Raw genomic sequence first — 14,591 nt, 5'->3', positions numbered from 1 at the left:
TGTTTGGACCTGTTTAGACCTGTTTGGACCTGTTTAGACCTGATTGGACCTGTTTAGACCTGTTACGGACCTGTTTGGACCTGTTTATGGACCTATTTAGACTTATTAAATAAAAAAAGTAGTTTTACCGGTTTCAGGTCCGGACCTGAAATTTCCGGGTTTTACCCGGACCGGACCTGAAACCCGGAATCCTTGAATTTCAAGGACCGGGACCGGACCTGAATCTATAGGTCCGGATCAGGTCCGGTCCCAACAGGTCCGGTTCAGGTCGGTTTTCAGGTCCGGGCCAGTTTTTGTACACCCCTAGCAGGACTAGCACCAAGGATTATGGGATAAACTCCTTTTTACTTTGTTTGCATTTATCATTATTCCGTTATGCATAGTAAGCCAGAGAAACATTTTTGCTCTTTGCTTGATTTTGACTTTCCAAACTAGGTTCCAAGTGCTATCATTCTCCAGTTCATCTTCTTTCCGAATGATTTTTAATGCCGATTTAATAGAGAATTTCCCATTATTCGACCCACTGCACCCCAATATAATAAGTCCCCAGAGGAGGGATCTTTCCTTAAAGCATGAGCTTCAATGAGTCCTAAGATATTAGGAGGGAGAAGCTCAGCAAACAAATTGCCACTTTCATCCATTCTCTTCGTCCCATAGCTCCTCAACTGTAGCTCCATCAATTTCCTCAGGGAATTTAGCAATAGTAGCAGCTCGTAATGGTTTAATCATTGCCCAATTGTGATCCCAGAATAATGTTCAATTCTTGTTCCATCACTTACAACAACTCTCGACCCTTCATTGATTAACTTTGCATTTTCTAAAATACCCCTCAAAACATTTGACATATTTTCTTTTGGTTCAAACATGTCAACATCACATCGTCCCTTACAATATTTGGCCCTCAGAACTCGAGACCAAAGAGCATTTGGCTCAGTTAGCACACGCCATCCCAACTTAGCCAAGAAGGCTGCATTAGTTTGCCTGGCCGACCTTATGCCTAGTCCACCCTTCTCCTTTGGTTGCTGCAATACGTCCCAAGAGAGGAGGTGAATCCTTCGATGCTCATCATCCCCACCCCATATGAAACAGCGTGTGCATTTGTCAATCTCATCACAAATAGTTCGGGGGATTTTTGTCGTTTGCATAGCATAGGAACTCATGTCGTTAGAGTTGTTTTTGCGAGGGTAATTCTCCCAACCAATGATACGTACTTCGACTTCCATCCTGCCAATCTCCTATATTTTTTTCACAAAGGTAAGCAAAGGTCTCTCGAGTAACCCTGCTAGTAAGGGTTGGCATCCCAAGATATGTGCCCAAATCATTTGTTGCATCAATCCCTAAGGCGTGGCAAATAGCAGTAGTATCCTCCGTTTTCATGTTATTTAAGAATTATACTCGAGACTTCGGATAACTTATTTTTTACCCTAAGTGAGTACAGAAACGAGCCAAGCATTCCTGAATGATGGCTTGATCAACTGTGGCTTCCGCAAATAGAATAATATCATCGGCAAAACATAGCTTTGATAGCTTTGGTCCATTTATACTAGCATATATGGGTTTCCATATACCTTCAATAATAGATTCCTCTATTAATTAATTTAATCGTTCCATGCAAAGAACAAAAATATATGGTGACAAAGGATCCCCTTGACGTATGACCCGTTCTGGCTTAAACATTTGAGTTGGTTCCCTGTTCCAAAGAACCTTCATTGAAGACGTGGTGATACACTCCATAATTAGATCGGTGATAAGGGGGGAAAATCTAATTTCATAGAGAGTATCACGAATAAAACTCCACTTCAAGAGATCATACGCCTTCTCAAAATCTATTTTGATTGCCATTAGCCCCCTCCCACCTTGCTTGCTCTTTATGGTATGAATTACTTCTTGTACAATAACTATATTATCCGTTATTTGTCTCCCGGGGGCAAATCTTGTTTGTGTATAAGATGTAAGGTGAGACATCATCGGTTTGATTCTGTTGACAATAGTCTTTGTTATAATTTTGTAAGCTACATTGCAGAGACTAATAGGTCGGAATTGAGTTGCAAGTTCCGGAGTGTCCACTTTTGGAATAAGCACAATAAATGTATCATTCAAATTATTGGGGAGGCCCTTCCCATTCAAAACATCAAGAGCTAGTTGATATACATTTTCAGTAACAATGTCCCAGTGCTTTTGGTAGAAAAGAGCTTGTAAACCATCCGGACCCCGTGCTTTCATAACACCTATTTCAAACACCGCTTTTTCCACCTCACACCTCGCAAAGGGCCTTGAGAGCATGTCCCAATCCCTATTAGTGAATTCCGGGAAGATATCCGTTGGCAATGGCCCTATGGTTTGTTGATCTTCATCTTCAAAAAGATTTTAAAAATAATTCACAATATTATTTTGGACTTGTTGTTTGTCATAAAGCCATTATCCGTTCGAGATGTCCTTGATGGAAGTGATGTTGTTTCTCCACCGTCGTGCTATTGTACTTAGATGGAAAAAAGATGTGTTACGATCCCTATCTCGAATCCACTCAACTCTCGACTTTTGGTACCAAAGTATTTCTTCTTATTCAAGGACATCATCAAGTTCCTTTCGGAGCTTCGACTCAAGTTTAATTAAATCTCTGGATTTTTGTTGAGATAGACTTCTTTGTACTCCTGCAATTCGAGCCATGAGATTCCTCTTTTTTAAAAAAATATTATGAAACACATTTTTATTCCACTCTTGAAGATCAATAGCAACTCTCTTCAATTGGGGCACTAGGGGCTCGGTTTTATTCCATTTATCCTCAACAAACTTACGAAAATGCTCATGCGTTAGCCAGGCTGTTTGGAACTTGAAAGGCTTATTAATAGGATAATAGCGGATAATTGAGCAATAATGATGGGGCAATGATCTGACTGAATTGCTAGAAGATTTTTCGCCCCTGCATTTGCAAAACGGAGACTCCAATCTCCATTTCACAGGGCTTCTGTCGAGCCTTGCACTAGTTTAAGTTTGGACTGAGTTCCCTCTTGCCCATGTATGGTGCGGACCACTGAACTTTATTTCAAGGAGGTTCATGTCCTCCACCCATTCATTGAACCGGGCCATCCTTCTTGATGTTTCCGGACAGCTTGTACTTCGTTCATAAGAGAACCTAGTAGGGATGTTCAAATCCGGGTACCCGGGTTTTCGGGTACCCAAAACAACGGGTACTCGGATCTTTGGGTAGTTTGAAACTCGACCCGTGACCTGACCCGAGAAGACCGGGTACCCGGGTTTCGGGTACCCGATTTTCTCGGGTCGGGTCATAGGGTACTCGAATTTGATATGACAGTAATTTGCCCAAAATGTGAAATTATAAACAATCTAGAATTTATTTACCCAAACTTCACATAATTAGAAAAAGTAAGTACAACTAAAATTACAACTAAAAATAGATCTTACTATATTGAACATTATATAAAAAAAAAAGAAAAAAAAAAAGAAGCCCAGATTTCGTAGCTCACAGCCTTAATTCATCACCAACATCAGCCATCATTATCAACACCAACCATCATTCACATATGTCTTGCCCCTCACAAAATTGAACCACCCACTCCTTCATAATTCAAACAAAACTGGACCCATGATGCGAGTAAGAACCACGAGCCACAAATTCAAGGGTAAATATTGTATTATAAGCAAGGTCGAGATAAAGAAATTTGAGAATCAGCAGCGACGACGGAGTTAGGCGAAGCAACGATTGAGAAGAGGTTTGAGAGTTTGAGGATAGAGAAGTATGAAGAACAAAGAAGGAACTCAAGGAAGAAGAAGGAAGGAAGAGAGAGAGAGAAGCAGGAACAGAGAGGAAGCTCAGAGAGAGGAAGAGAGAGAGAGGCGAGCGGCGATTGTGAGGAAGAAACCCTAATTTTGTTTCGAAACAGAAGGGGCATGTGGGGATTGTGGGCTGGGCTTAGCAGAGATTTTTTTTTAATACTAATTTATTTTCGGGAATTCGGGTACCCGAGTATTAAAAAATGCGGCCCATGTCCCGACTCGGGTAACATGTAATTTTCCCGGGTCGGGTACCCGTCCCGAAAAAACAGTTTTTTCCCCAAATTTCCCATCGGGTATTTGCCGGGTCATCGGGAAATCGGGTCGGGACAATCGGGTCGGGTTTTTTTGAACACCCCTAGAACCTAGTATCATTAAAATCCCCGGCAATCATCCAAGGTTTATTATGAGACGTAGCAAAATCCTTTAACTCTCGCCATAAATCTCTATGTATAAGTAGTAGAGTAGTGATAACTAGTATCAATAAAAGTCATTTAAGTAATTATCAGATCGAAGTATAGTAAAAATCAGTGTATTATTAAAAACTGTTATTTTAAATTAAGGTACCGTTAATAATTTATCAAAAACTGTTATTGAGTCATTAAGTATTGTTATCTACCCTAAATAAAATATATTTAAAAAAAAAATCTGACGTCACTTGAAAGGGGTAGCCTACACGGGTAGCGGTCCATCATTCCCTAAATAGTAAGACTGACGCATTAATCTGAAATCACAGCAGATATGCTGTAAACGCGCATCACCGTCTTCTCTCTCTCTCTCGTTTTTTCTATCTGCTATCTATTCTATTTTCTGTACCAATCTTTGAAACTTTGGAGACGACCAACTCCACCCACCATTTTCTACTCTCCTCCTATTTTCACTACAAAACTCCCCATTTTTCCGGCTATGATGTAGTAATACTTTCCGATTACCCCTTTTTTCGACTTTCCCAAAAAAAAAAAAAAAATGGTATTTAAAGGCAGATTTTTCTCCTCGAAGAAATCATCAGACTCTGATGGATCCAACAGTCCTCGTCGTTTCAATTCACCCAGTAGATCCGAGAAGAAGAAGGGTAAATCATCTGAAAAAGATTCAATTAATAATACTAGTAATAGTAATTCTACTGTTTCTGCTACTAACAATAGTAGTAGTAATTCGAGACATTCAGTTGTTACCAAAAAAAAGGACGGTAAAGGTAAGGAAGCTCGAATTGATCCTGGGATTAAGACCAATTCAGGGTCACCGTCGGCTTCGGTGTCGCCGATTCTTGCTTCGTCTTTGGGTTTGAACAAGATTAAGACGAGATCAGGGCCGTTGCCTCAGGAGAGCTTTTTTGGGTTTCGACCCGAAAAGAGCGGTGTTGTGCTTGGGTCTAGTAATCTTTCTAAGCCTGGTGCTGCGATTCCTAGTGATGGGAGTGGCTCCAGTAGTAAGGGTAGTGGGAAAAAGGAGATGGGTTGGTTGGATAATGTTGTTGAGAGTGGAAGTAATTCTGATAGCATGTCGCCCGAGAGCGGTGGGACTGCCCCGAGCCCGAGTTTGTTAAATGTAGGCCAGTTGCCGCGGTCTAGACTGTCGTCTGGAGGAGTAGGTAAGGGTTTCTTACTTGCTTATAATTGTGTAACTATGTGATGATTTGATCAACGGAGGAGAGAATTGTTTACCCTGTAGTTATGTAACTATGTACATTTTTGTAATTCTTGTAGTTATGGATAGTAGCATGTAGTACAATCCTACCTGGTTGGTTTTTTTTAGCCGTGTCGTATTGTCAGTCTTTGACATGGATGATTTTCCAAGAAATAATAGGAAGTGGGCAACTTTGTTTCTATTTTAAGTTGCTTTGTGCTAGATGATTTTATGGTGTTAGTAATGGTGGCTGTTAAGGTTGATGATGATGATGGTTTTTATTACGGTTGTTTCACCAAGTGCCCTTGACCTTTTGCAAAATTCACCAAATACCCTTAAGTTTTTCAAAATTCACCAAATACCACTAACCACTAACGTTTGTTATTATTCCTACTGTGACCTATGAGGTCCGTTAGCAAATAGCAATAAAATTTAATTCACTAAATGCCCTAAATTTGTTAAATAATTACATGAAATACCTCTATTTTTTGAGTTACAACGACTAGTTTGAAATTTAGGAAACTAGCGGTTAATTTTGATTCTTACCCTTTTTTGCATAAATACTAAACACATAGCAGTCCTCTTATTTGCTTAACCACAATTTTAACATCACGAGTTATATGTCCAAATCATCTTCCTCAATGTATGAGTACTTTTATGTAAGAGTTGTAAAAAATAATGCAGTTGTTGGAGAAAAGTTACAACTAGAAGCTCTGAGTCCGTTCCGTTAGCTTGTGGACTAGCCCAGACCATTTACTAGGACAGGTATGAACAAATTGTCAATCCTGCATAAAAGGGGCTTGAGTTTGCTATATTAAGCCTGATGGAAAATATATGAACTATAAACCCGGTCTGTTTCCTGTCCAAGCCCGCAAAATTATCATATCTACTTAATTTGACCCCTTTTTTTTTTCTCTATTTGCCTGGTCTCCAACACTTCTTTTACTTCTTTTTATGAATGGAGGTTGTTTTTAACTCTTACGTATTGAGGAAGAGGATTTAGACATATAACTCATGGTATTAAAATTTGTGGTTAAGCAAATAAAAGGATTGCTATGTGGTGAGTATTTATGCAAAAATAGGTAAAAACCAAAATTAACGGTTACGTTTCTAAATTTCAAGCTAGTCGTTGTACCTAAAAAAATAGAGGTATATTGTGTGATTATTTAACAAAGTTATGACATTTGGTGAATTAAATTTTATTGCTAATGGACCTTTAACGTCAAAGAGTATTTTGAGGTCACGGTGTGAATAATAACAAACGTCAGTGGTGGTATTTGGTGAATTTTGAAAAACTTGAGGGTATTAGGTGAATTTTTCAAAAGATCAAGGGATTTGGTAGAAAAACCGTTTTTTATTATGGTGCGTCGTTGATTATTAGGTTCTCTATATGCAGTCTTGGGATGTCTTTGAATGAGATTGGAGGGAATGGAATTCGGCGTGATGAGTTTTTTTTTGGATATCAAAATGAGAAGAGGTGGAAATGGAATTGCATCTGTATATTCTCCCTCTGATAATTTAAAACCTTCAAATGTTAAAGCGTCGGAAAAAAGTGCAAGCTACTCTTTTTACTTTTCTGCTGCCCGACTTCCCCTTTTCTTGAGGCTAAAAGCTAATGTGAGCAAGTGTGTGTGTGTGCGCGCCCGTGCTCATACTAGAGAGTTATATAGTGTTTTCTTTGAATTTCGACAATTTTCAAATGTGTCTGCTAATGTAACAATGTGGTTCTGATTTGTGTCACAAGACTTTTCAATTTATTATTTTACTGTATTGGCATCTAGGAGAGTTTAAAAGAAAAATTTCATACGCTTCCTATTTATGTGGTCATTTGACGTATTTGGGTATACAGGTTTAATAGGCAATAGATCACGACCTTGATTTGTACCACGACGGTATTCTTGTCAAACCTACTTTTCCTCTTAGACACCCATTTTAGAAATTTTTCAAAGAAGAGGAAAAGGAATAGAAGTACTCAAGAATCAACTCAACACCATAGAGTTACAGCTTTAGATTGTCCCATTTGATGATTAAATGTGACCACCTACAGCTTATTTGCTAGCGGAGGAGGTTGCAATGGTTGTAATAAGGGGAGTGATGACAACATGCATGTCAGCATGTGGAAGTGGGGTTGCATTGTGGTTTATAATGTTGAGATGAGGAGATAATTTATGATAGGGTTGAATTAGTGATGGGCATGTGCTTTGTTATGATTGTCAGTTTTGTGACTCATATGCAATAGCCCAGTAAACAGAAAAAAAATAAATTGTGTTTTTATCTTTAGGAACTCCTTTCAAAAACTTTCATAAAAAAAACTTTCTTGTATCAATATTTTTGTAAAATTTTACCTTTTGTCGGATTACAGCCTTTAGCTTAAAAATCTGGTGTTGACTTGGCAGTTTTTGCTTAAGACACCAGGTATCATATAACAAACAACCATTTACTTTGCTATATAATATATTTTAATAAATGTTTTTATTTACGTATTTTTTTTGGTTGATTGTAGTTTTCCACAGAATTTTACATATTTACAACCAAACGTATGACAAGGTAATATTGCATACCTTGCTTTGACCAAGCAAAAAAAAAAAATATCAAGTTCCCTTTCTTGAATTTTCCCCTTGCTTTTCTTTCTTGATTCTTTTTCCTTTTGATGGAATGCCAAACAGCCCCAATGTCAGGAACATGGTTATTCATGGTGCTGAGTCAACCCAGGGTCTATCTTTTTGTGCTCAAGTCCAATGCCAATGTGTAAAGTGAAGGCACGTGCATCACATAAGGCAGAGTTGTTCCAAAATTATGTTAAATTATTTAGGCTTATTTTTTCTTATAATTTGCTCAAGTTAGCTCTTCTGATATAGGGGGAGAGCAGAGGGGGAGGAGGGGGGGGGGGGGGAAGGAAGGGGAGAAAGAAGAGCTGAACTTAAAGAATTAAGAAAGGAGTTTGTGTCATTCATTATTCCTTAGAATAATCAAAATTAGCTTCCTAGTGTAGCCTTTGTTTGTTCTGGTACTAGTTAAAAAGGCTGAGATGAAGACTTTCATGATGACAACCTATCTAAAAGGAGGATTTAGGTCTTACTCTGTTATGACTTATTTAACACAAAATGAGTTTTGATAAGATCAAATATAAGTGTAGACAAACTAACTTTAATATATAAAGCTTTGTATGATAAGTTTAGAGGAAATCAGCTGAAAAAAACAGATCTTTATTTTTTGTACTTTAGTTGTCACCATGATTTGGACCTTTTTTCTTTTCATTAAAAGGAAATTAATTTTTTGTTTTATGCTGTTTTCAAATAAATAGAAGAATTATTTTACTATGGAAAAAAAAAGTTTACCAAAATATTTTTCAAAACATTCATTTAAAAAGAGGAAAATACCCAAAATTGTATTAGTTCAGCTACAATCAGTTTCCTGATGTCCACATCATTCCCGCTACTGTGGATCCACAACTACTACTACTATTGCAACCAAAACCCCAATTTCGATCTATGGTCTTAACCTAACACTTTTTTCACCTATACAACAACCTCAACAAATGCACAATTTTATGCTTTGCTTGCAGGCAAGCTCTATTATCATTGTGCATTTAAACATACCTCTATCTCTCTATTCTATTTTTAGGGGGGAGGGGGGGGGGGGGGGTGGGGGTAGGGGCATGGGAATAGGAGTAGGTATGGGTAGTCCACCAATGTCTGACAAACATGGCGGCATAATGAATGACATAGACCTGAATATTTATAACATTTTGAGAATTCTATAGGATATGAAATGAATTTATTCCTATGCTCTATACCTTTGTGTGCCATGTAGCCCATGTTGCATGTCGTCATTACTTCTTAGTTGATGGAGTGACATGTGATTATTTCCACCTATCCTACTAAGTCTGTACCTTCTATGCAGGAAATTTAAATTCATCCTGGGAGCAGTCAGGAAGCATACAAAGTCCAGATATTTGTACTCCTGAAGGACAGGTTGTTAGTTTCCTCTCTCATCACTCTGCATATTAGAAGCGCTATGTTGTTTTTCTTTTTTCGTTATATCTTATTGAATTATAATATTATATTCTTCAGATGGCTTTTGATTGTGAAACTCCAAAGGAATCTGAATCTCCTCGTTTTCAAGCCATTCTTCGTGTTACAAGTGGGCCAAGGAAAAGAAATCCAGCAGATATAAAAAGCTTTTCCCATGAGTTGAATTCTAAGGGAGTACGGCCTTTTCCATTTTGGAAGCCACGTGGTTTAAATAATCTGGAGGTAACTATTATGTGCTGTAGTCTCACTCATTCCTGATGGTATAATTTTTCAGTACTTATTTACTTTTAGAAATTGATATTTCATGTAGGAAGTTTTAATCATGATACGAGGAAGGTTTGAGAAAGCCAAGGAAGAAGTAGACTCTGACTTAGCTGTTTTCGCAGCCGATCTAGTCGGTCTCTTAGAAAAGAACACAGAAAATCAACCTGGGTGGCAGGAAACTATTGAGGACTTATTGATCCTAGCTCGGAGTTGTGCTATGACACAACCAAATGAGTTCTGGCTTCAGTGTGAAAGCATAGTTCAGGAATTGGATGACAGGCGTCAGGAGTTGCCTCCAGGTACTCTGAAGCAGCTTCATACGCGGATGCTTTTTATACTAACGCGATGTACCAGATTGTTGCAATTTCACAAGGAAAGTGGATTAGCAGAAGATGGACATGCCCTTCAGCTGCGCCAATCAACAATTTTACAGTTTGCAGAAAAAAGGCTTCCTCCTGGAAAAGATAGAAAAAGTAGTGTTTCTGGAAAGATTTCAAGGGGATCATCTGCACAAAAATCCTTTAGTCAAGAACAACATGGTCACAGTTTGCGTACTTCAGATATATTCACTCCTGTTGAAGCGACAAAGATAACTGAGTCTCCTTCTGGGAGGGAGCGGATTACTTCCTGGAAAAAACTCCCTTCGCCTGGTGTTAAAAAAACAGAAGTTCCGCTTGAAATCGAGCAGAGTGATAGTAAATTGGAGCATATAAACATATCCAACAAAAGTGAAATATTAGATACGGATCCGTCTTCTATAAAGGGATCTGAGGCCCTTTCTTCCAAAGATTCAGTTGCACAAACTTGTGCTTCGTCTAAACACCGACAGAAAAATTCCTGGGGTTACTGGGGAGACCAGCCAAGTGTATCAGATGAGAGTTCCATAATATGCCGAATATGTGAGGAAGAGGTTCTAACTTTACATGTAGAAGATCATTCAAAAGTATGTGCAGTTGCTGATAGATGTGATCAGAAGGGCTTAAGTGTCAATGAACGCCTTTTAAGAATTGCTGACACTTTAGAAAAAATGATTGAATGTCCTCCACAAAAGGATTTTCAACCTGCAATTGGGAGCCCTGATGCTGCAAAAGTATCAAATTCGAGTGTTACTGAAGAGTCTGATGTTTTTTCTCCAAAACTTAGTGACTGGTCTCGCAGGGGATCAGAGGACATGCTGGACTCTTTTCCTGACACTGATAATGCTGTATTCATGGATGATTTGAAAGGTTTATCATCTATGTCTTGTAAGACTCGTTTTGGCCCAAAATCTGATCAAGGAATGACAACATCATCTGCTGGTAGCATGACTCCTAGGTCTCCTTTAATGACACCAAGAACCAGCCAAATAGATTTGCTTCTATCTAGTAAAGGTGGTTATTCAGAACACGAAGATCATCCTCAGGTAATTTTCTCAGTTTTGTAAACCTCATATTCATGCTGTCTGTTTACATGCCTTTCTTTTTTGCACCTCATTGCTTCTTATATGAGGTAATGCTCCACTGTTAAGCTTGCTGAGTACTGAGTAGTTACATTACTACTTAGGTAGAAACCACAAATTTGCATTTAGGTAGGTTGGTATTGTTGTGCTCTATGATATTTGGCACATGACTGATTACTTGAAACACAGGTGCGTAAACACCAAGAAAAGGATAACAGTATGCCGATCAAAGAAAAATAAAGGCACTTGCCACCTCAAAAACTGAGAATCTCTAAAAAAGCTTTCCGTTAGGATTAGAAGAATGAGGCCCTCCAAAAATAGGGCTAGAAAAGAAGAAATTCATTTGTATGAAAATCAGAACACTGTTGTGGCTGTAACAAGTCATTTGTGATGTTTTTTTTTTTTTTTTATTTTTTATTTTTTTAATTTAATTTAATTTTTTTTTATTTTTTTTATTTTATTTTTTATGTCAGAAAAGGAGACTAGCTCCTAACAGACTCAAAGACTAATACAACAAGGAGAGAGCGTAGTTCTCTTAACCAAACTAACACTAGGACTATATCGGGGGATGGGTGGTACAACTTTCATAACTTGCTAAGGAATACAAATTAGGGGTTGACGAATTCCATCGCAGGCATTAGCTATAAGATGCTTGGTGTTTGTTCCTTTGCGCTTCTTGGACCTGCACAACCTGCGATACACTATATCTGGCCTAGATCAAACGCCATAGGGTCTTCTTCATTAGAAAAAACAGATTCCACTTCAGCATTAATAGTGGTAGAATAGTCTCTCGCTGGAACTTCACTCCCATCCTCAATGCTTGAATCTTCATTGCTTTTATCAATTATACGTGAAAACGTGGGCTCATCAAACCTCTCAACAACAGAAGTGTAGGGCTAACAAACTGGTTGACCACTTCTGAGAGGGCTTGACCTTTTTCCTCTTTGATTTTTTGTCATGTCTCCTCTCTCTTGGACTCATCTTCCTACGAGGCATGAACAAAAATTGTAGATTTTTGGAGTCCGTACCCTTGTAAGTTAACAAATGCTTATTCTGAGTAGTCTTTTCCCTCATTTGTACAATCATCCACGAGCCAACGGATTTATTAGAGAAGCTCGAAATCTTCCCTTGCCCTAGTTTCGAATAGGACAAGCTGGAAATCCTTAGAGATTGGCTGCCTCTCGTTTCATTGGAGAAATAATGGATTACTCTAGGATCCATTCCCTTTGCATGTCTTGAATCTTGATTCCTGATTGTTTTGGGAGCTTAGCTTTGAAAGGTGCAAGGCGCACCGAGGCGCAAAGGGTTCCTGGAGCCTAGGCGTGAGGTGCAAGGCGGAGGCGCGTGCCTCTTGTACATGAGGCACACTTTTTAAAAATTTTCTATTTTAATTATTCTACAGCTGTCTTGGTATTGAACATAGGGAAATAACCTAAAATATAACTATATAAATTTAATAATTAAATAACATTAAAATATTATTAAAAAAAATTAGGAAAGAGGGAAAAGGAGTTACGTGATTACTAAAATCAGAAGAGGAAGTGGGCTGCCTTCAACTACAGAAGAAAAAGGATAAAAAATACTTTCAAGAAGAAAGATGACATATCCATAGGAAGATTTGAGCTATAGAGGAAATTAAAAGAGAGCTCCACTTTAATTTAACATCTTAAATGCACATTCTAGGCTTAACTCAAATGCGTTCATTCCAAAGAATAGTAAAGAATGTTACTATATCCCACAAAGAAGCTTAATGTAACAACTAATTGAAAGAGATATGTCATTACTCCCACCACAGCACACAAAATTTGTATTCTTTTCCTGACCACAACACCATAGTCTGCCTTACCAGCCTGTTTTCCACTTCTTTTAGCTTTCTAATCTTGCATTGGAATTTTCAAGGGCTGTGAGACCTAGAAGGGCATACGGCATGTCCACTCCATTACTATTACCCTAAATTGCTAATGCCATTAAAACAATAGCAGTCTTGTAGTGCAAGAACAATTCACTTCCAGCTTCTTCATTGGCAAATCATATGATACTCTAGTGATACCGTTTTACTTGGTCTCTGAGTAACACAGAAATTGTCTATATCTCAGATATGGGGAGTAGGCGTCAATCCTAAAAGCAAGAAAATGGCAGGAAAAAATTGCAAAATGATAAAAATACAAAAATGTATTTTTTCTTACGTCCTCCGTTCCAATGTTGACTTGGAGTGGTGGTTGTAAGGTAGGAGTTAGAAAATGTGATGGTGTGTTTAGTGGTGGCTATGACGCCTACGAGAGGAGGTCTTGGGTTAAGTGGGTGAAAGTGAGAACTGAATTTGTTATGGAGAAGGGAGAAGACAAATCAAGGTGAGGATGAGTGTAAAATCGACAATTTAACATACTTCCTCCGTTTTTATATTATTGCACCATAGGGGTTGAGTATAAATATTTGGTAGTGGAAAAAAGTAAGAGAGAGAAAGGTAAAAATACAAAATTGCCCATGTGACATATTGATAAATTAAAAAGTAAGTGTGAAAAAGCTAGGGTATGTTGGGTATTTGTAGTGTGAACACAAATAATTTTTTTCCTAAAGAGGAAATGGTGCAATATTTGTGAAACTTTCTAAAAAGGCAAGTGGTGCAATAATAAAAGAACGGAGGAAGTATTAAAAAGTGAACCAAAATAAAACGCATCAATAAACAAGAAACTTTTTAAAAAGGATTACATGTCAACTAATTTGGAACTTTATTTGGAAAAATTTTAAATTATCACAAAAAAATGTATTCATTGTCAAAATAACCACTCGTTTAATTTTTCATTTTATTTTACATTTTTACCACCCCTTAAATTAAAAATCTACTCAAATTATCACCCATTTCAAAATTCCGATGGATTTTTGTTATGAGGACTCATCCAACGACTAGTACAGGCTATGTCTAAGCATTACAATCAACGGCCATGTCTTCACTCCACCTCTCCCTTACACCAGTTTATTGAGTACAAGACAACCTAAAACCAAAAGAAAACAACTAAAAAAACCAAAAGCTTTTGAATTGCCACTACTACTCGTTGGGTGGGGCCCACATAAGAAAAATCCACCGGAATTTTGAAGTGGGTGGTAGTCTGAATATTTTTTTAATTTAAGGGAAAATAAAATTAAACGGGTGGTTATTTTGAAAATGGACACATTTTTGGGTGATAATTTAAAAATTTTCCACTTAGTTTTAAAAAGCGCGAGGCTCGAGGCGTAGAGAGGCTCCCTGTAGCCTAAGCGCAAAGCGAAAGCGCACACCTCTTGAATATGAGGCGCAAATTTTTTAATGTTAATTTATTTTTAGGATTTTTTAGAAAATAACACCACAAATTTTTTAAAAAATTGATTATAAAATCACATTATCTCAAATTTTTATTATAACACCACACAAAAACCAAAAAATTTGATTTCACCACCAA

The 14,591-nt window shown here is 37.8% G+C and overlaps 2 protein-coding genes across 3 annotated transcripts in view; one reads left to right on the top strand and one right to left on the bottom strand.

The window, feature by feature from the left end:
* Nucleotides 1-725: 725 nt before the first annotated feature.
* On the bottom strand, nucleotides 726-3,514 carry LOC145636899 (uncharacterized). Its single transcript, XM_081688436.1, has 4 exons — nucleotides 3,486-3,514; nucleotides 2,796-2,920; nucleotides 1,705-2,354; nucleotides 726-1,235 (listed from the first exon to the last, which is right to left on the bottom strand). The coding sequence occupies exons 1-4, from the start codon at nucleotides 3,512-3,514 to the stop codon at nucleotides 726-728; spliced, it is 1,314 nt and encodes a 437-aa protein (XP_081544562.1).
* Nucleotides 3,515-4,534: 1,020 nt separating this feature from the next.
* LOC145636036 (putative serine/threonine protein kinase IREH1) overlaps nucleotides 4,535-14,591 on the top strand; it is a 28,956-nt gene continuing 18,899 nt past the window's right edge. For both annotated transcript variants that reach the window (XR_014113992.1, XM_081687470.1), the window contains exons 1-4: nucleotides 4,535-5,383; nucleotides 9,322-9,392; nucleotides 9,492-9,674; nucleotides 9,763-11,118. Coding sequence is in view for 1 of the 2 variants with exons in the window: in XM_081687470.1 (XP_081543596.1) it covers nucleotides 4,759-5,383; nucleotides 9,322-9,392; nucleotides 9,492-9,674; nucleotides 9,763-11,118 (2,235 nt within the window). In the remaining variant the exon portion in view is untranslated. The remainder of the gene's footprint in view (nucleotides 5,384-9,321; nucleotides 9,393-9,491; nucleotides 9,675-9,762; nucleotides 11,119-14,591) is intronic.

Source organism: Chenopodium album, chromosome 6 (assembly GCF_948465745.1).
Source record: "Chenopodium album chromosome 6, dcCheAlbu1.1, whole genome shotgun sequence".
Classification (NCBI taxonomy): domain Eukaryota; kingdom Viridiplantae; phylum Streptophyta; class Magnoliopsida; order Caryophyllales; family Amaranthaceae; genus Chenopodium; species Chenopodium album.
This window is presented reverse-complemented; position numbering and strand designations above follow the sequence as displayed.